General features: G+C 41.6%; 1 protein-coding gene across 2 annotated transcripts in view; it reads right to left on the bottom strand.

The window, feature by feature from the left end:
• The window catches only part of hectd4 (HECT domain E3 ubiquitin protein ligase 4), a 40,389-nt gene that overhangs the window by 11,318 nt on the left and 8,537 nt on the right, over positions 1 to 20,534 (bottom strand). Inside the window, exons 6-60 of one of the 2 annotated variants that reach the window (XM_030143407.1) lie at positions 20,267 to 20,405; positions 19,946 to 20,116; positions 19,655 to 19,847; positions 19,386 to 19,547; positions 18,296 to 18,409; positions 18,068 to 18,208; positions 17,740 to 17,975; positions 17,508 to 17,650; positions 17,331 to 17,401; positions 17,128 to 17,233; positions 16,862 to 16,982; positions 16,634 to 16,756; positions 16,099 to 16,223; positions 15,545 to 15,698; positions 15,339 to 15,442; positions 14,938 to 15,136; positions 14,678 to 14,797; positions 14,479 to 14,583; positions 14,227 to 14,390; positions 13,879 to 14,124; positions 13,585 to 13,777; positions 13,177 to 13,281; positions 12,985 to 13,073; positions 12,718 to 12,890; positions 12,486 to 12,621; positions 12,234 to 12,378; positions 11,967 to 12,133; positions 11,613 to 11,759; positions 11,340 to 11,524; positions 10,637 to 10,790; positions 10,266 to 10,546; positions 9,885 to 10,071; positions 9,711 to 9,792; positions 9,415 to 9,617; positions 9,138 to 9,273; positions 8,516 to 8,698; positions 8,220 to 8,384; positions 7,956 to 8,125; positions 7,597 to 7,712; positions 7,394 to 7,497; positions 7,084 to 7,245; positions 6,797 to 6,945; positions 5,508 to 5,587; positions 5,063 to 5,226; positions 4,683 to 4,920; positions 4,383 to 4,519; positions 4,172 to 4,298; positions 3,437 to 3,574; positions 3,175 to 3,311; positions 2,612 to 2,772; positions 2,334 to 2,515; positions 1,648 to 1,853; positions 1,397 to 1,527; positions 1,055 to 1,260; positions 793 to 972 (exon numbers count right to left, since the gene is read on the bottom strand). In XM_030143407.1, the coding sequence (XP_029999267.1) occupies positions 793 to 972; positions 1,055 to 1,260; positions 1,397 to 1,527; positions 1,648 to 1,853; positions 2,334 to 2,515; positions 2,612 to 2,772; positions 3,175 to 3,311; positions 3,437 to 3,574; positions 4,172 to 4,298; positions 4,383 to 4,519; positions 4,683 to 4,920; positions 5,063 to 5,226; positions 5,508 to 5,587; positions 6,797 to 6,945; positions 7,084 to 7,245; positions 7,394 to 7,497; positions 7,597 to 7,712; positions 7,956 to 8,125; positions 8,220 to 8,384; positions 8,516 to 8,698; positions 9,138 to 9,273; positions 9,415 to 9,617; positions 9,711 to 9,792; positions 9,885 to 10,071; positions 10,266 to 10,546; positions 10,637 to 10,790; positions 11,340 to 11,524; positions 11,613 to 11,759; positions 11,967 to 12,133; positions 12,234 to 12,378; positions 12,486 to 12,621; positions 12,718 to 12,890; positions 12,985 to 13,073; positions 13,177 to 13,281; positions 13,585 to 13,777; positions 13,879 to 14,124; positions 14,227 to 14,390; positions 14,479 to 14,583; positions 14,678 to 14,797; positions 14,938 to 15,136; positions 15,339 to 15,442; positions 15,545 to 15,698; positions 16,099 to 16,223; positions 16,634 to 16,756; positions 16,862 to 16,982; positions 17,128 to 17,233; positions 17,331 to 17,401; positions 17,508 to 17,650; positions 17,740 to 17,975; positions 18,068 to 18,208; positions 18,296 to 18,409; positions 19,386 to 19,547; positions 19,655 to 19,847; positions 19,946 to 20,116; positions 20,267 to 20,405 (8,456 nt within the window). Of the gene's footprint in view, positions 1 to 792; positions 973 to 1,054; positions 1,261 to 1,396; positions 1,528 to 1,647; positions 1,854 to 2,333; positions 2,516 to 2,611; positions 2,773 to 3,174; positions 3,312 to 3,436; positions 3,575 to 4,171; positions 4,299 to 4,382; positions 4,520 to 4,682; positions 4,921 to 5,062; positions 5,227 to 5,507; positions 5,588 to 6,796; positions 6,946 to 7,083; positions 7,246 to 7,393; positions 7,498 to 7,596; positions 7,713 to 7,955; positions 8,126 to 8,219; positions 8,385 to 8,515; positions 8,699 to 9,137; positions 9,274 to 9,414; positions 9,618 to 9,710; positions 9,793 to 9,884; positions 10,072 to 10,265; positions 10,547 to 10,636; positions 10,791 to 11,339; positions 11,525 to 11,612; positions 11,760 to 11,966; positions 12,134 to 12,233; positions 12,379 to 12,485; positions 12,622 to 12,717; positions 12,891 to 12,984; positions 13,074 to 13,176; positions 13,282 to 13,584; positions 13,778 to 13,878; positions 14,125 to 14,226; positions 14,391 to 14,478; positions 14,584 to 14,677; positions 14,798 to 14,937; positions 15,137 to 15,338; positions 15,443 to 15,544; positions 15,699 to 16,098; positions 16,224 to 16,627; positions 16,757 to 16,861; positions 16,983 to 17,127; positions 17,234 to 17,330; positions 17,402 to 17,507; positions 17,651 to 17,739; positions 17,976 to 18,067; positions 18,209 to 18,295; positions 18,410 to 19,385; positions 19,548 to 19,654; positions 19,848 to 19,945; positions 20,117 to 20,266; positions 20,406 to 20,534 lie in introns of both variants that reach the window. The other variant, XM_030143406.1, reaches the window with a different exon arrangement.

The raw sequence follows: 20,534 nt of genomic DNA on the forward strand, positions 1-20,534 counted from the left end.
GAAAACTCTCCTATATCACTAATATTCATGTTGAATGTCACCAGTGTAAATTCAGTCTTTTACTATACTATTTTATTTTATTTGCAGCGTCTTATCATCATGTTGTTTACCATGTTAACATTAATGTTTATGTTAAAAGCTAGACAGCCTATTTGCAATGAATATTTAGAGTCTGTCTTCAGTTTGTCCACTTTTACCTATAGAGGTTTGCAAAATGTTTTTTCTGCTGCTGACAAAATAAATCCAAATGAAATTAGCCCAAGATAAACTGTCATTCATTCATTTTCCGAACTGCTCAGGTCTTGTGAGGGTTGCAGGGATGCTGAAGCCTGTCCCAGCTAAAAAAGGTCAAAGGTGGGGTACAAGCTGGATATGTTGCTAGTTCACCCCAAGGCTGAAATATGTAGATGAACACCCAATTCACACAATCACACCTATGGCTGATTTAGATAAACCAATTAACCTATTAAGGTGAATGCCTTTGGATGGTGAGAGGAAACCAAAGTACAAAGAAAGAACCCAAACTGAGAGTTGGAGAACATGCAAACTCCACACAAAAAAGCCCCAACAGCTGGTAATAGGATTGAACCCAGAACCTTGTAATAAATGATTTATGTAGAACACTGCTTTTATCTTTATTACCCAATTAACCCCGTAGCACTTTAAATGTATTTTAAATATGAAAATAAATAAATCCATTGCATTTATAGATGGTCAAACCTCTGCAGTGAAAACATAATTAAAACAACACACAAAATCTCATAAATGTGTAAATAACTAGAATTAACCTACCTAGTAGTTCTACCACCTGCAGCAATACAGATGAGGGCACTGTGTCCAACTCATCTTCTGATCGTTCACTGCTTTCTCCCAACTTCCACGTCAACAGCTGTTCAGCAAACGCCATGGCCAAAGGGAACTCAAGGGGTAAGGAGTGCAGCACCAGAACAGCACCAGGGGGAGGTGACACCCCTAAAGTCAACAGAGTGGGAAAGTTACTTCCACCTTATTCTGTATAAGAAAAGTGGAAACTTTTTGGGGGTTAGTTACTCACCTAGCTTGATGTGCACCTTATCAGTGGGGATGATAACAGAGGGGTACTGGTTGGTGGTGGGAGGAGGAGTAAGGCCTGTGTTGGTGGGTGAGGCATCCAGAGGATAGCACACTGCCTCCATCAAATTCAACTGACCATTTCTACGCACTTTATGACCCAGGCCATACACCATTACCCGTGCCCAGGGTGCCTTGTAGAGGCTGGAACTTATATAAAAAAAGAAAGGAAGGAAGAAAGAAAGAAAGAAAGAAATATTAAAACCTTTAACAGAAAATGGCAAAGTAGCAAACAAAACTATTTTTGAAAAGAATTCTTAAAAATACATAAGGCCAAGGAACTCACTCTTTGCGGCAGCCAAGCTGGCTCTCCTTACAGGACACAATCACGAATGCAGCACCTGGAAAGCTGACATCCATGCTGACCTTTGACTCAGTCACAGGAAACTCTTCAGAGGTAAACTGCTCTGGCGCATTCTGTGACAGTACACAAAGATTAAAAGAAAAACCTTAGCTTTAAAAAGTAGGAAAACAATGATAGAGGATGTTGGGGACATCTTTTTTTTTTTTTATCATACACTGTCTGGCAGAGCTGACCTGCAGGAAGCAGCATATCTGCTTGGTGAGCTCTAGGAGACTTTCCTCTCCCTGATGCAAGGCACGGGTGATGGCCACGGTCAGCCACTCCCGGATAGGCTGAGCATTGCCCTGGTAGAAAAGGTCTGTAGGAGAGCAACTTTGTCCCTGAAGGTTGTGAAGCACTGACTGGGCCAGCAGGATAGAACTAGAACTAATAGTGCCATCTGCAGGAAGGAAAATATTTGGCTGAGACCATGTCATTGTTCCCTACAAACTCAGTTACAAATTCAGTTATTTACAAGATAGGTGTAAGCCATAGATATGAAAGGAAGATAGAGACATATCTCTTTTACAAACCATAGCACAAGCTGTTATCAAAGTCATAACTATGTACTGATTCTTCTTTTACAGGATATTAACATTAATAGGATTATTATTAGACTATCAACAGTTTGGAGAAAACTATAATGAAAACCGATGCACAGACAAAAACATTTAAAATGTAAAGTGAGTCATTACATGTCGAAATTTGATGATAAATTTACAAAACTCAGAAACAGCTAATTTAGATTCCTGGGTTTGATAGCTACTGTACATTGACAGAACATTCTGAGCTGGTCTTCCTAAGATGGTAATACTATCATTACATCTCACAGAAGCACACTCCCCATTTCCCCATTATATCTATGACATAAAAAACTCACCAGGGAGGGGTGGTGCTAACAGCTGATTGGACAGAAGCTGCAGGTGTTCCAAGGTAATGTCACGGATAGCAGGTATGTGGAAGAGTCGGGTGAAAGTGTGGGGATTCTTGGGTGCAAAGATGTTGAGCAAAGCCATCCGGCAGTATAACCGAGCCAGCGCACTCTCACAGCGAAGTAGTTCCCTACAGCAAAGTAGTTATTTTGGTTATTTTAGGTACTAGGCCAGGGTTCATACTGTGTACAATAAATTATACTAGTAAGATCATACAGTGTGCTACCTGTGAATCTGAATGTTGCTACTGTCTAATGAGACTAAACCATTAGCAGCGGTACGTCGAGATCCAGCAGGTGGGCGCTCCAGCATTTCGATAGGGTACCAGTACCTCACCAGCACTCCTTCACTGCGCAGGTAGGTCTCCACTTGCACCAGCTCATTTACCTGGTCAAACATACCACATTAATGTCCCGTTGGTGTGGATTGATTTGATTTAATTACCGTCTCATCTCATTTCTGTCCAGACTGGATTTTAATGAAAAACGTATTAAATATATTTTTTGTAGTTATCACTAAATTGACATGTATGATTCCCAGGAATAATTTACAGTAAAAATGTCTTCAGTTAGACACTGTTTTTACAGAGGAGCATGGCCTTGAATGATGGTGAAAAAAGTGTTTTTGCAGAACATTACGTCGCAACAAGTTCACTTTTCCATTTAAAAGATTTTCAGAAGTGTTTTGAAGGCAGATATCAAAGCACAATCATTAAAAAACATTGGTGTTCAGTAATAGATTGTCATTTATGATGCTTAAAAGTACTGACTTATCAAGCTTTGGACTTACAGAGTCTACATCCAGCACCACTCCATGTAAACCAAAAGTCTTCAACATTCCCCGAATGGCAAACTTGGGCAAGGCTGTTCCCCCAGTAGTGCTGTTAGTATTGTTGCTGTCTGGACAGCGGATGACCACAGTCAAACCTGTGTTGGGTAGACACATAATGTCACAGAGTCAAATAAATTGTAGAGGTTTGTAGGTTTCTAGTTTCAAGTTTACTTTCAGCTCATCGTGTATGTGTATGGTATACAGATATGCATGAACATACCTTTGCGGACTTTATCAATAGTGAACTTGTTGGCCTCATCCTTAATGTCCTCGATGGTGGGGAGGTAGAGGTCTCGAGGAATGCCTCCATTCTCTTCATACAAGAACTCGACTGTCTGTCTCGCAATGTCAACCATACCTGTCACCATTTACACACATCATAGACATACATGCATTGATTACTGTCAGTTTTTCCTTTGCAATCTGTTATTGATGAAAGTTGTATCACATTGTTACACACTAAATTTTAAATAGGCCTATAAAGGGTAATGTTTAGCCAGCATGTAAATTAATAAATTCTGACTTCTAGCTTATGCATGACACTATTAAAAAGCTTATTAACTTTTGTCAGTTCATTACATGTTCAATTTAACTGTAGCACTGAAATTATGTCACCTTGTTCTGATTTGTTAAAAGATAATTAATTCTAAATTAGACGTGGAACACTTCCCTCATTGTATATTCTATGGGTGTTCCTGACATGCAGTGAAATAAAATGCATTTTAACATGGCAGTAATTCTAAAAATGGAGACAACAAGCAGTGGAAGTGTAGTACTGTGATTGAGAATACATACAGAGGTATACACTTCTATGCATTTGATAGAGTAGGACTAGTCTGACTCAGCCTCTCATGAAGCTTTTGATTTTCTTATCTTGTTAAAAACTTGCTTTAGTATCGGTTTCTGGGGGTAAATTTAAGCCTATGAGTCTATATTATATTCATTAAATCTTCACCCAGCTGCAGAGCTCCTTTGATTTGGTCCAGGCCAGATTTTCTCTCGGCCTCGTTACGGAACCGCCTACGAATGGTTGGGAACACTTTAGTCTCCCAGGCCTTAACCAGCAAGGCGTAGTGGTCCTCCTAATGTCAAACACAAAACAAACAATGAAGTGTACAAGAATAAAATCAATAAGGGAATTGTAGAGAAATGGACATTGTACTTACTCTTGGGACATCATCATCATCCTCATCGTCACTTTCATCATCTGCAATGGGCGGTGGATGTGGGTCAGGCCCAGAGGTAACCAAGTTCTCATAGCTCAGTTCGACCTTATAATGGCATGATAGGTCACTATTGTACTCTGTACCAATAATAGAAAGGGAAAACATACAGAAGGTTACTAACTGGGAGACATGATAGAAAAAAAAAAACAGTACTCCAGCCCCGTTCCTGTGGCATGTTAATTCAAAATCAAAGCAGCAAAGCATCACCACTTAAGAATAAGGTAGCAAGGGAGATCTTACGTTGCTGGGCAACTGCAACAGCTGCGATTCGACAAGGCGGTCCATGAGATCCTGAGTCAGATGTAACACTTGCTCCTGCGTCATTATCACTGTCAGAGGCCATAGCAAAGGGAAGTGCTTCAAAATTTGCACTTATTTCCTCAGCGAGGTCCACACATAAGTCTGCTGCATTTCGATGTGCTTGGCCTTCTGCATATGCGAATGGCCGACTTCCAAAGTTGGCACGAATCTTTGAGTTCTATAAAAGAAAGAAGACCTACATTAATCTTGAGGAGAAACACAGTCATTATTGCAACAAAGAAACATATTTAATACAGATTTAAATAAGAACAATACATTTAAATAAAACTGTTAAGATAATTTAGCCATCAGAAGCCCACCTTCTTTTGAATGTGCACCAGGGGCCACATCCCACCAGCAACATCTTCAAGAATGGGGCCGAGCCGCTGGCCACAGTAGGTGAAGTAGACCCTTCCTTTAGGGGCCTGACCAGGAGGTGGAGGAGTTCCCTCTGACCGCTCCCAGCCTATTCCAGCGACATCACCTGTGTTTGGGCAAATGTTATACTACTAATTATCATGTCAGTAATAAAACAATAACATCTTAATATCACATTTTAGAGATGAGAGGGGATGTAGTTATAGACCAAACAGGATACAGGACATGTTAAAAAAATAACACATTCTTGGAGCTGGATAAGATTATATGCATTTAAGAAATGCGCTTAAATATATATCACACATTAATAGATATAATATAAACATTTGGAAACCAAAGATGAATGTGTAATGTACAGAAAAGCAACACATTTTGTTTCTGTCTCACCAGGAAGTAGAGCCACATCCAACCTGACACTCTTCCACTGTAGCAGACTGGAGCCATTATAATGCACTGCCCTCCCATTACTGAGATAAAGTCACACAAGAGAGAGACAACCTTCAGCACTCAAGTCAAAGACACAGCAGTGGAAAAGCCCACTAAGATGGAATCTGTCATTATCAATATGCACAGTGTTATGAAAAAGTTTAGGCACTCCTCTGAGGCTGCATATTAATTTACTCTGTCTTCACAGAAAATGATCACAGTGGCATGCCATTCATCTCCTAATAAAAGCTGAGTACTGGGGTATTGTCCAGACAAAGATTTTTAGTGTAGCAGTATTAAGTTGTATGAAATTAAATCAGATGTGAAAAATAGGCTGTGCAAAAATTTGGGCACCCTTGTCATTTTGTTGATCTGAATACCTGTAACTACTTAGCACTGATTAACTGGAACACAAAATTGCTTTGGTGAGCTTGTTAGTCCTTGAACTTCATAGACAGGTGCATCCAATCACGAGAAAAGGTATTTAAGGTAGCCAATTGCAATTTGTTCCTGTCTTTGACTCTGCTCTGAAGAGTGGCAACATGGGAGCATCAAAACAACTCTAAAATGACCTGAAAACAAAGATTGTTCAACATTATGGTTTAGGGGAAGGCTACAAAAAAGCTATCTCAGAGATTTCAGTTGTCATTTTCCACTATCAGGAACATAGTGAGGAAATTGAAGACCACAAGCACAGTTCTTGTTAAAGAAAGAAGTGGCAGGCCAAAAAAAATATTGAAAAGAGAAAGGCGAAGGATGGTGAGAACCGTCAAAGACAACCCACAGACCACCTCTAAAGACCTACAACATCATGTTGCTGCAGATGGTGTCACTGTGCATTGTTCAACAATTCAGCGCACTTTGCACAAGGAGAAGCTGTGCGGGAGAGTGATGCGGAAGAAGCCTTTTCTGCACACACAAACACATTCAAGTCCAGACACTCATTAGATGCTATAGGAAGCAACTAGAAGCTGTTATTTTTGTGAAAGGAGGCTCTACTAAATATTGATGCGATTTTTCTGTTGAGGTGCCCAAATTTATGCACCTGTCTAATTTTGTTTTGATGCATATTGTACATTTTCTGTTCATCAAATAAACCTAATTTTACTGCTGATATATTACTGTGTCCATCAGTTATTTGATAGATCCAAATGAAATTGCTGATCCAAACACCTAATGATTTATAAATGCAAATAATAGAAATTGTCAGGGGTGCCCAAACTTTTTCATACCACTGTGTGTAAACTTACTTATGAAAGAGGCATGTGCCAACAGGGTTAGTCCATGCTCCATCTCTTTTTTCTGCTTCAGTGGCAAAACCAAAGGACACTATTGGGCCACTGTCTTCCTCAGAGTCTCCATAGGAGACAATTTCTATTTCCCAGTAAAAGGATGGGGCCTGCAGAGACAAGGATGAGTCAATAGAAGACACAGGATAACCTGCAGTATAGAGTATGATTGGCTTCATCATACTAATCTTATATTAGGTGTAAGCAAAGTGAGATACAGTTAGTGTATTCCAAAGAGTTCTTCCCACCTGAATTGGTACAGGAGATGTGGCATAGATGAAGGTTCCTCGGGGTAGTCCTCCTCCAGCACTGGGATCAGCAAGGAAGGTGACAGATGTCAGACGAGATGAGAACATACAGGCACGGACTGGAGGAAACACTCTGGATGGGCACCAGGTGATCTCCTTAGGCTGGTGAGGCAAGCATGGCAAAGGAGTTAATGGGGACAAAACACCCTTTCATTAAAAGAATTTAATTAACTTTTCAAACTACAATTGTATTCATTTGGCAACATTTCAGGCTTTCAACTATATCATCTATCAAAAGTGGTCACTCCACCTGACGTCTGTCAGTCTGTAGAGGTGGAGGTGGTGGCCGAGCACAGTCCCGGTATAACATTCTCACTCTTTCACACTGAGCCTCAACCATGCCAAGCCGCTCCCCTAAAGACAAAAAAAACTCTATCAGACTCACAGGTGATATGAGTGTAATACATACTGTAGTACAGACCAAATAAATTGCCTCAAATGGTGTATACTCACCAGGGCTGCATTCCTGGGCAACTAGGTTAAGAACTTCAACTGCAGCCGGACACTGCTGGATGAACTCCTCACAGAAGGAGCTATCTTCAAGGAGCTGTGCCATTACCAGGCATGCCCTGAAAATCCATTATTTAAGTGTTTAACATGCAGAACATAAAAAATAGTTCTGTTCAACCTTTGACCACAAAGGAAAACAAGTCATTTAAATATAATGAAAATGTGGGAAGGACCACAAAAAAGGCTAACTGCTTCATGGTAAGGCTTACAACCACATGCCAAACTTAGCAAAACTAAGTAAATGCTGGTTATAGAACAAAAACCATTTGAAGGGGTTCTGTTGATTTCATGTGTTTACAAACCTGGTTCGGATTTCAGCAAGCAAGCGCACTGCAGCCATTACTGGGCTGGATCCATCCCCTGTAGCTGGCAGAGAGGTGTGAATGGAGAGACTGCCCTCCTGTGGCAGAAGCATGGACTGCACTGCTTGGACCACCTTTTCTGTGATAGACAGCTTATAAAGTGGAAGTGCCTGTGGACAGTGCCAGAAAGAAAAGGAGAACATTAAAATAGTCATTTTCCTTTAAGCGAAGGCCAGTAGTTGCACTTGATGTCAAAACTCCTACCTCAGATCTGGGTGTACAGAGGCGTGATATGGGTACAGTTAGGATGTCGGAGGCTTTGCAGGCTCTTCTGTACTCACAAGAGGGAAACTTGACTGTTGCAATGCCTTCTTGTTCATTGATTGACATAACTATACCCACACTCCCCAGGACCCCTTTGCCAATAACCTATAGAGCAGAAAGATGCAAGGGAATGTACCAAGAGTTGACATTTCAAGGCTTTTCAAGGAAATGGTGGTATAAAATAACACAAGTCAATACATGAGCATAGCATTTCCAACGATTGATTTGATACCAACCTGAACCTCAGAGCCAATCTTAATGGTTTCTTTGAAGCCCCCCAGAGCGCAGAGTGCAGCAACAGCCTGCCTGCCAATGGCCTGCAGCTTAGCCAGTTTCCTGCCACTGCTGCTGCCGTTCTCCAGAATACTCTCAGCATACTTTCCCAGCTGAGGAATAAACATCAGTGCCCGAGAAAGCACCTACCACAAACAACAAGAGCATTAGGTGAAAAACACACAGCATCATATAGATGTGAACAAACAGTAGCCTAGAAATAATTATATGATAATGATAGAAGGTCAACAATTCTGCAAAAAAAACAGTTGTTTAATAAAGTATTATCTCACAGTTCTCTGTATAAACATATATTCGCTTCAACTATCAACTTTATTTGTTCCCTGGGGGCAATTAGTTTTGCACCAAAGCCTGATTATACTATAGATATACCCTGACATAAAAATATAAAATGCCTGATGGACTAAAACAAAAAGAAGGGGGAGGAGGGCAGTGAATGTTAAGACGTGGGGTGAAAGAAGAGCAGTGGTCTCTGGCTGACCTTTTCAACCATCCACTCATAAAACTGCATAATAATAAAGTAAACAATAAAGTGCTGCAAAGGCAAAATCAATTGTATCTTACTTTTTCAGCGGTGCTCGTCCAGATCTGTGCAGTGTTGGATTCAGGGGCAGTGAGCAGGCTGTGCAGCAGGGCAATAACCTCAGCAGCCATACTGTTGGCAACATGGCCACTGATAAATGGTCTGACAGGGTCCGACCTATTCAAAGTCAAAACACATCAGTCACAACCATGTTTTCAAACAAACATAACATCAAATATCCACAGTGTGCTACATCATTTCACTGCCAAGTCTGAGTAAATTGTGGGCACAGTGGCATGAATCCTGGTTTTGACATACCTGGCCAGCTCAGCATTCCTGTCTCTACATACGGCAGTCTGAGCAGTTTTCTTCTTGTCTCCAGTGGTGATGCCTCCGGCGGTCTCCTGGGCCAGAGTCTCCACAGGTGGGCCAACACTCACTATCAGACCAGACTGAGCCCACTTGTTAGCCTTCCTTAGGGCAGCAGATGCTTCTTCTGTGATCACCTCACAGCTTCCACTCTAGGGAGGGTTGGAAGGTTGGAACTCAAACACCATTTTTCACTTTTCTGAATGGGGTATGTGGTTGTTCTTTTCCTTTTGAAAAATAGTTACCTTTGTCATGTCTCTGTCCATCTTTACCACCTTTTCCATGTTTGCTCCAGTGCCAAGCCGAAAAGGTCGTCCTTCTGAACTGCTGCATTTCAAAGACACTCATGTCAGAAAAAGCCAGATGATATGTTTAAGCATAATCAGTTGTACTATAAATAATATTATCATACTGGTTACCTGAGGAGCGGTTGCAGAACCTCATGAGAGGATTGGTCCTCTCTTTTGTGAATAAAAATTGACAGCTTGCCATCAACTGCCTCTCCCTCCTCCCCAACATCCTCAGACTTCAGGGCTCCTTTGGAACTGGCTCGGGACAAACTAGTGTCTGGTTCAGAGGAGCTGGGGGACAGTAAAGTCTGGCATCCTGGCAAAAAACAAATTGTTTAAATACAAGAACTAGCTGGACATAGTAACATCAAAACAAAGGTTACTCAGTAATGATACTAGCATATTGAATTTAACAAAAGAGTCTTTTGGTTACAAGGGCCTCAGATGCTACTACAACCTGGCCCAATGAGAAACAAAAATGTATTTAGTATAAAAGGTAAGAGAGCTAACCTGGTACGACATAATCTGCCAGCTTGGCTAAAAGCAAGGCAGCAATACGTGAGGCTGGGTCGCTAGCATCTTGTTGCTCAGCATCTAATGTGTTGATGGAGTAGCTCCATGAGGGCAGGGCCACGTTACCACAGTCCTCCACACTCATAAGAGGCAGCGCAGCTCGGCATAGCTGCAGGATTATAAGTACCAGCTTTGGGGAAGGTCTCTGGTCAAGCAGCAGAGACAAGAGCTTAGAAACACACGCGGGTTGGCTCAGAATAGCTTTTCCTATGTGGCTCCTGGAACACAATACAAGGAAACATTAGAGATATTCAAGCACATACTTACAAATGCAAGGTTATAAATATATACATGACATTGCAGTTTACCTGGAAAGGTCATTGAGCAGACTAAGCACATCCTGTAAGGCATCATTGCCAGCTGCTTGATTCCCACAGCACTCTGTAGCTCTGGCCAGGTGATTGGTCAGCAGGCTGGACACCTGCCGTGCCAGACCAGAATGCACTGCATCTGTAGAACCACCTTTAATGAAAAGAAGGATTACTTAACTGTGGTTATGACCTAGTACTTTGCAGTGTGCACCACATTTATCAGTTAGTGGGCACATTCACTTAATCAGCAATAAAAAATAAGAAACCACTCCTAATTCCCAGACAATCTCTGGAATGTGATAAAGCAGGCAATGGTCGCAAGCCATCAAACAAACCCAAGCTGCATCCATTTGGGCCAGGAATGGTATAAAACACCCAACTGCAATGTGAAAGACTGATGAAATGCATGCCAGGACACATGAAAGCTGTGATTAAAAACCTGGGATTTTCCACCAAATATTGATTACTAAACTGCTCTTGAATAAAAGATTTGTAATGTGTTGTTTAAATCAATATGAACTTGGTGATGCATTTGAAACAAACACTGCATTTTTTATTGTTGTGACCAGTTGTCATTATTTACAAAAAAATTCTCAAACTAACAACATTTTATTTGATATTCGAGAGGATGAGAAATGCTGCATATTCCCACTCGACAGACACTCACGCATAATCAGAGAAAGTGGCTGCATCAACATACCTTCTACCTTCTCCCACTCGATGCAGCGATTGGCCAGCACCTGGAAAGCAGCCCAGGCCATTGTAGCTACCTTCTGCTTTTTGGTTTGTTTCTCATTTGAACTGCATTCCCTCTGACCACTTAAGCTGCAAAGACTGTCCATAAGCTGGACTAGGCCACTCCGAACTAGACACTGCTCTTCACTCCTATAGTAATACAGATCAAAACTGTGGGTAAAGAATTTGAAGGTCCAGATCTATATGAAAAGAGAGATAATGTAGGATGGAATCTTACCTGGTGTAGGGTATTGTGCAAAGCAAACCAATACTGTTGGCACAAGCAATGGGGTAGCGAGCACACAATGACACCACAGATGTCATGGTCTCCCCAAAGGCCTCCTGCACCTGTTCTACCATTCCACCACAGGTTAGCTCCTCAATCCTACACAGGTGACACACAAACACAGATGTATGAAGTGACCAGACACAATAAAATACATCACTTAAATTTGAAAAGGTCAAACTATAATGGCTACTTTGTCATCACCACTTTTTTTTATTACTTTTAACTATTTCAATAGATCTTTTTCTAGTGCTATTGTACATGTGTGCACTTCTTATGTACAATGTGATATACTCTCCATCTCACCTTGGGCCACCTTGAAGTACCATAGTGACAGGACCAACCAAGTGGGTGACACCCCCTACTCTAACAGCAGCAGTCAGCAGCTCCCTCATATGAACAAGAGCCTGCTTCCGTGTACTGCCACGTCTCCATCGTGTCTGCGCAGCAGACAGGAAGCTGCTGCTTGACACCTAATGAGATCACAGATACAAAGAGTGATGAGTGATTTACATGCCCAAATTTGATCATCGTTTAGCTACAGATAATTAAACAGACAGCTAAGAGACTTACAGCCTGATCGGGTGTAGTCCCAATAAAGGCAAACAGCTGTCCTAACAACACACTGTATGTTGGCTTGTCACGGCTGTCCTCTATCGCTAGAGACTGCAGCAGAGTAAATGAGCTGCTGCGATGACTAGTAGGGTGGTGTCGTCTCCTAAAGAAAAAAAACCCATCCATAAACAAGATAAGAATTTAATTCTTTCTTTATTAATTGCAATGATTCTCCAAAAGTAACACTAACAAAGAGAATTGGAGAAATACCTTTGGGGAGGGTGAGTAAACTCTAAGTCCTGATTAGCAATCATCTCCAAGTCAGAGGGAGCAGACATGCTGCGTAAAAAGACCGGCTGTTTCACCATGGGCATCACTGTCTTGGCATCCGATACTGACTTAGAGGCTGCAACAAAATTTGAGAAAGAATCTCTCATCTGTGTCTTTTTGGCCTCAAAAGGCTTCAATTAACAACTACTTAGGAACAGAAAATAATGTGTACCTGGCCCTGGTGTGCCAGCAGGTGTGGTGGTTAGGCTTCTACAATGCGGAGCAATGGTAACATGTAGGAGAAGCTCAGTTCGGTTCATCAAACTCTTCACTAATGCCTTAGTTTTGGCCAGAGGGGTGCTGCTTCTAAGGTGCATGGTGTTTACCTCCTGAAAGAACTTCTCTCTGTTGGTGCAGAAACATAAAGTTACAGCACAAAATATGACTCAGATCGACACTTAATACTGCTAAATTTTCTCCTGCAATTAAAACTACTTGCCTTAGTGCAAGGACAACATTTTCCAAATCACTAAAATCAAGTGGGATCTCCTTCAAGGAACAAAGAAGCTCAAGCTCCTTAATTTTGTTCTAGTGCAAAAAAAAACAACAAAAATAAATCATCAATTTCATAGTAAAAAAAAGTATAGTAACATTGAAATATCTTAATCAAATGTTAGAGTACAGTGGATACCTCAAAGAAATGGTAGTCATGGAAGAATGGAGTGTTGTTCTCCAGCTTCCCCTGCTGGGCCTCCTCTACCTCATTCTGCCATTTCTGTTCCAATTCTGCTACACTCTGGAAGCAAGCAAAGGAGATAATTAGACACAGAGGAAGACTTTAGTGCTGTTCTTTTTGGTAGCCTGGTTTATTCTTAGATTAACTGAAATCAACCAAATGTGAATATTTTAGAGGGTATAATACCATCTGTGCGATGGTGATTAGATATATCAGGTAGTGTAAATATGCTCAACAGATCTACTTCCCAATAATGTATAAAATGCTGTTTACCAGGCGTTAAGTAATTTACTTAACTATCTAAGACACACTATATCTCCTGTTACAAAGCATAAAGCATGGTTTTTAATCCTTGAAGCTCACCTGTAGCTGGCGCTCCATTGCATTGATCTTCTTGAAAGTCTCAGCCATGATCTTACAGACCAGGTCGTACTCTTCTGCATGGTCCTCATGGTACTGGTAGTTAACGAGTGACTGAAGAGCATCCACCAGGCTGAGATGTTTTATGACACATGATACAATAACCTCCTCCATAACATCTGGTCTGATCACCTCCCTAACAGAAGAAGGTAAGATTATTATTAAACTATTCCCGGTAGTACAATATGGAGATTTCATGAGTATACCCTCTTTATTTTGACACTACGGCTATCTTACTTGATGCTGGGACGGAATTGTGGTCGAGCCCTTCCAGACACTTCTCGCAATCTACCCATGATGCCTGGAGGCAGGCGGATACGAGGCAAGTCAAAGTATGTCCCTGGCATAAGGCCTGAAGGTGGTATGAGCACGTCAGAGGGGTAGGTGAACTCCCGGTCCTCTTCAATAGTGAGTGGCAGGGGTGAAGGGCTGGGTGTGAGAGCAGGAGAGATTGCACCATTTGCTTCCACCTGCCACTGACACCTAAAAAGTAAGCAAACACATCAATATAGATTCTTTAGGGTGGAAGCTTTCCTGTGCTAGAAAAAAAAATCAATATCATGTTAGATTTTTCAGCTGTCTCACCTTTGCAGCAGCTTTGAGCAGAGCAAATCTTGACAGGCTTCCTCCTCTCTTGTCACCTCTGGTCCGTTATACAGGATACGGAGCATTGAGCAGGCCAGCACTGACAAACCCAGCGCAAGGTCTGCCAAGAAGGGCAGGCCTCCAGAGACATCCTCAGATGACTCCTGAAAGACAGAGACAGAGCCTGCTGTTGTGCATCATGTTGCAAACCGTGGCAGGTACAGCTGTTCTGGACATGTTTCCAAACTGTACCTGAGCTCGAACAGTGCAGGAGAATCCCCACATGGCTTTATCAGGGGTGTTGTGTTCACGACCACTTCTCATCTCAAAGGAAAATGTCACAGTGTCACCTTCAACCTACGGCAGGAAACACAATATGTACTATGTCTTAGGCTCAATATGCACATCTTTACAGTCTTTGTGCTTTTATCTACAAATGTGCTTCTTTTACCTTGACAAGATCTTTGGGCCACCCCGTTCCCAACACACTCCGACTGCCGTATCCCAGAGTGTTTCCCCCATACTCTGTTACTTTACGACTGTTAGTGTTTGGCCCAGCATAGATAACCAACTGAAAGTCACAGAATATATTTTACTGTAGAACTTCCAAAATCAAAGCTTTGCAATGTCTGTGAAATAGTATGCAATGGCTGCAATGTGTAGGGATAATTTTTTCTAAACTGTGCCTCTAGTTACTGTGAGAACTGATACCTTGTCATAGTCATACTGTGAAGAGCAGCGAGAGTCAAAGCGAAGGTACAAGCAGCGGGCCCCTGGGATGTGCACTGTCTCCTTGAATTTATAATTGTCTCGCACAGGGTGAACAGTCTCTACTGTCTTCCCAGCAGCCCATGGAGCAGGGATCTTAAGTCCAGTCAGGAAACCTGGTTCTTCACGTTCATCAAGAATCCTGATTTAAAGAAGAGCGAGACAGAGAATTCTGAGTTATCCTCAAATCTGAATTTATGACAGACATTACATTATGCACTTCATTTATCTGCTTCATTAGTGATGAATTAAGATCTTCTAAAACCTAAACCTAAATTATATTTCACATGTATTGATTATGAATTAACACTCAGCATTGTGAGGATGGACATGAGAAAACATACTTGTCATCAGCTGCACATGCCTTCGCCCCCTGGCCTAGAGAGCCAACCACTGGTGGAGGCTCGTCAGTGAAAAGTGGAGACTGTGTTTTTAGTAACAGGGCAGTCTGGAATACAGGGTGAAACAAAAAGCTTCTGTGAGGACTACTTTTCCTACTACTTTTTCCTTATTCAGTTTGAGACATGACTTAGATTCATACAGCTCTAACCTGGCTGGTGTACAGAACCAGCTGGACCAACTGCGGCATTAGAGCGTCGGCAAGAGTGAGTGTCTGCAGGTTGGGGTGCATCAGAGAAGTGAGCAGCACAGGTAGCAAGTGCCCCAGCATGGTGGCCTTTGTGACCTGTTCCAGACCTTTCAACCTGAGAAGAACAACAAATAAAAAGGAACAGTTCTTAGACAGAAAAACAGCAAAAGAGACTGGGCGGTTTGAGAAATTAAAACAAAAGAATAGTAGAAAATTAACTGCAGAAAAGATAACTTAAGCATTACCATAAACGATTACACTCATTCATGCTCAGGAGGAGGATACAGAATTACTAAGGTTTAGCTTAATCTTGTTTCATGGTGAAATACTGCATTAGAGCTAACAGAGAGAACACTATGTCTAGTTTTATTTAGTCAGTTATATAAAGGTTTTATAGTAACACAGCTGTCACCACAAATTGACTTTAAAAGTCATGAGATATAATTCAACCAAAAGGTTTTTTTTTCCCCCACACCCTGCAGAAGTTCTCTTAAAAAGATGTATTTAAAGTTCACCTGGTTTCTCTGTCGGGGATGTCACTGTTAATTAGAGCGGTGGTCACCTGCTGCAGAGTTTCCAGCACTTCATCACAACCCACAAGGATTTTGGTTGCCAGGGACAGGATGCTGCTTTGCAGCTCCTGGAGACAACACACAGAATAGGCCCACACTTCCGTAACACTGCTTCTGAGATTTTCAGTGGGTTATGAAAGGTATACACACATCATTGCTACTCTTACATCTATAGATAGAAAATTTAAAACTACAGCTGCAAAATCTGACCTACTAGTTTACAGACTTGATGGTAGGATGGAACTAGCTAAACCTTGCTAGCTAAACCTTATATAATATCTAAATCAATAACACTAATCGATATTGAGCAGCAATACATCCTCAGATAATGTAGCACAATGACTGTACATTACATGCAATAAGCACAAAATCCTCTGCAGTCCTGCATTTCTTTCTGCTCTATTTTCACTGACAGACAGACATGAACCACAAGGACGGCGGTACAGTAGGGGTATTTAAAGGGGATGTTTACCTGTACCTTCATTGTTTCCCCTTGTAGGGAGCTGTCACTGTCATCATTATCATCAGGACGGATTAGAATGGTGTTACTGAGGAGGTGGTTCTGAACAGCCATGAGGTAGCGCAGACTAGGTGAGACCACCTACAGAGAGGGAAAACCATCCCAAATTGTAAGTGTAATCTAGAGAAACACGCAATCTTAGTCAGCAGAGGTGGCATTTAGTGACGTTGAAAATGACATTCATACTGGCACAGTGGAGAGCAGCTTTTGGAAGTCATCTCGGGCAACAGTCTGACATTTGGTAATGAGAAGGCAGGATTCCCGGACAACAGTCTTCAGGATACAATGCAGCAGCTCATCACTCAGTCTGTAAAAAAACAACCTGTTAATCTTATTGTGCAATTACATACTTTGAGGGAGCCAACATGTGAAGCCAAACCATGACATTTTTCTAGGCTGGTGTGGAAAAATGATATTTTATACCATCATATAGTAAAAGGGTTATTGCTCACCTGTAATGATCATCTTCTTCACTGCCAAATCTATTCTTCTGCAGCTGGTCTGCCAAATTGGTAAGAATAACATCACGAAGCTGAGACAGACCACTGTTCCTTTCACCTGAATATGATAAATAAACATAAATTATATGTGATACATTCACAAATAAACATGGCAAAAGCTGTTTGTATTAAAACTGTATGCAGCACTGACTAACCTTCTGTCAGTACAAGTTTCAGAAGTTTATTGAGCTCAGCTTCTCCCTGATATAACGTATTCAGGCCTGAGCTACAGTGATAGAGCCAGAAAGAAAAGATGGTTAATTTGAAGCTATAATCTGACTCATATTCAATTATTATTGAACCATATGTGAAAATATTAACAATAACCTTACCTGATGGCCAGGCACACTTCTCTCTGGATTTCTGCCCCAATCTGGTCCACTGGAGCCATGAGTAGCTGCCACAGGAGTAGGCCTGACCGACGCACACTCTCCCTATTCTGCTCTGATTGAGGATTGAAAAACCTAAATACCACCTGGAGAGGACAGACCAATGAAAACAAATATAGTCAAATGTAAAGAAAAAGCATTTTCTGCCACACAGCTAGCCGCACATCAAACAGACCTGAAACACCACTAAGATGCAGCGGATGATGCAGGTATCTCCATTAACCATAGCCTTTTCCATAATGTCACAGATGCTGCTGAAGTGACGGGCCTCGATGGGGTGTTGTTTGCCTAGTAGAGCACCCAGGGGCAGGCTGTTGCTGCTGGCTGCGAGCAGGTTGAGCTGGTGAATACACATAGCACCTATGTGATGAAGTAGCTGGTTGATAACCTCGCCAGTGGCCACAGTTTCCTCTGTGAGAAAGACAACATTTGGCACATTGTATCAATTTATATCAAAAAGATGACAAATAGCATCTGCAGATTCCTAGGGAATTTGTATCTACCTTTGGGTTCTTTGATGACATGGCTGACGCCGAGCCTATGGCACACATGATGAAAGGCTTGGTTCCCAGGGTTACACCACTGATCTATGTAATCACTGGAGCAGGTCCAGATCAAGTTGTTCAGTGCATCATAACATGCTCCTACAAAAAACCCAGAGAGATATGTTAAAGTATTGTGCAACTATCCTCTGTATGTTCAGTGTTAAAAAATGAAAAACCTGAGCTCACCTAGCCCTGCAACTTGGGCTCCTCTGCCTAAAGAACTGCCAGGAGCATCAATGAGGTCTGCGCGGCTGCTGAACTGACCGTCAGCCAGATTAAAAACTAGGCTGGAGGCAAGTACTGACAAAACATGAGGAAAAAAAGTTATTTTAAAACAAACTTTGACTCTAGCTGTGTTTTCATACAAGAATCCAAAACTTTAGTCCCAGAGCTTTAGTTACCGAAACCAAAGTGTTCCTTCAGTGATCTGCTTTTCAACAACGCTCTAAAGATTATCAACATCATTCTGTTGGTGAGTGACAAAGCACAAATCTATTTTTATGTTACTTCTTACCATGACTAGATAATAAACGACTCAACTGCTCAGTAAGGCCTGAGCTTCATCATCATTCTCTTTTAGCATGCAGCTTTGTTCTGTTAATCTATGCTAATTCCTTTAAGCACAACAAAATGGTATACACAGCTACATTTTCTTAAAAATGGTGACTTGATTGTGTTGAAGGGCCTAAGTGAGAAAATACAGTACGTATCAACTCCATGTTTGTTGTTTTAGGCTACCTGAGTTACGATGCACTTGATGCTAATGATCCTGCTGTGGTGGAATGTAAAAATTGGATGCTTTCTTGGGGGGGATTCCCACCACTCTTATTTCTATGTATCATGTATGATTCTTCTGTGTATGTATGCTATAGCCCCATCCCCTGTTGTTGTTGTTATGGTTGTTTTTGTCTAAGACAGCACTGTTTGTTTATGTGCTTGTCTATGCTGGTTTGTGTCTATGTATATTTGGCTGTTCATCATGACATGTTGTATATGTGAAGGAACAGAAACTGTATTTTATTTTTGTTACACATGGCATAACCTTCCATTCATGTCTCGCCAGCCTCTTGTTTTATATTTGTATTTTTTCTTTTCTTTTTGATTTTTTTGTGTTATATGAAAAACTCAATAAAGATATTGACCAGAAAAAAAAATGGTGGCTTGAATTAAGTGCTTTTTGAGGGTAAAATAAACCCCAGAACTCCAAACTTTTCTGTAGTGGAAACACATAAAATGTGATACAAAGTAAGAAATTCTTCTTCATAAATGCTCTTACTTTTGAGAGAGGACAGGCTGCTGGTTCCTCCAAACAAGGAGCGTGTGGCAGAGCTCCCAGAGACACCAGGCGGTGACACCAGCATCACTAGGTAAGTTCCACATACATACATAGGCGTCTTTCTCAGAGTTTTCAAAGGGAGTCCACAGCTAGTGTTGACAGCTGTAACAGGGTTAAAAAGAAATGTGTCCAAGGAGGCATTAATAACTATATTAAAAGCCACAGAAGAACATATGGTATTTAGACTAAATATTTTATTGATGAATTACCAGACTGTTCCTCTTTGACAGTGTTAGTAATGGCAGAGCCTGTGAGAGCAGCCAATGTGGCAGAATGGGATGCCCGGAAGCGTGACATTCGACTCAAGAGAAGTTCATTCAAGCACTTGGAAGACTCGCCTTCCTTGCGAGTAAGAATAACTCTCTCCTGCAGGATGTCTGCAACACACAACCCCGTCTGTGTCTGCACCAGACAGTAAAGGCAAAAGGAAAATCACAGATGAATCACAGACAAGAACAAACTGAAAACTGTCAAAATTTCACTGAGGTGCATGTACTTACCGACAGGTGAAAGACATCCATAAAGACAGAGTGGCCTTTCTGTGTTTTCTCATTGAGACTAGCTGGGGACCAGACCCAGTACAGGTAGGTTCCATCTGAGCAGAGGTGCAGCGTGGTCATACTGCTGCCCACAGGGAAATGATGGGCTGGCATGGGCACAATCTGGCACACCTGAAAATGACAGTTTGGACTATTACTGTACCTCTCTCAACTCAATGAATTTTTATCAGCTTGATGTAGCAGAATGGTCAGGTAAGCACTTTAACAAGACTGACATTCCTTAAAATTGCTTATTTATAATAATAATAGTATAAGCAGTACCTGGAGGGTGAAGGGGTCAACGACCTGGCACAGCTGATGAGGCTTGGCATCGAAGGAGGAAGGACGGTGAAGGAGGCGGCCGCTGCTGAACACCACCCAGCCAGGCTCCAACTCTTCATTTCGACAGTACACAAAACCCCTGTAGACAGCATAAACATAAAGCGTATATTTCTGTAGGAAAAATGGGAATTTTTGCAAAAATTACAGCACTTACAGCTGCAATTAGCGCATTGCACTTTTGCCAGTTGCTGCAGATTATATCGCTACT

The sequence above is a fragment of the Sphaeramia orbicularis genome, chromosome 9 (genome assembly GCF_902148855.1).
Source record: "Sphaeramia orbicularis chromosome 9, fSphaOr1.1, whole genome shotgun sequence".
NCBI classification, from domain to species: domain Eukaryota; kingdom Metazoa; phylum Chordata; class Actinopteri; order Kurtiformes; family Apogonidae; genus Sphaeramia; species Sphaeramia orbicularis.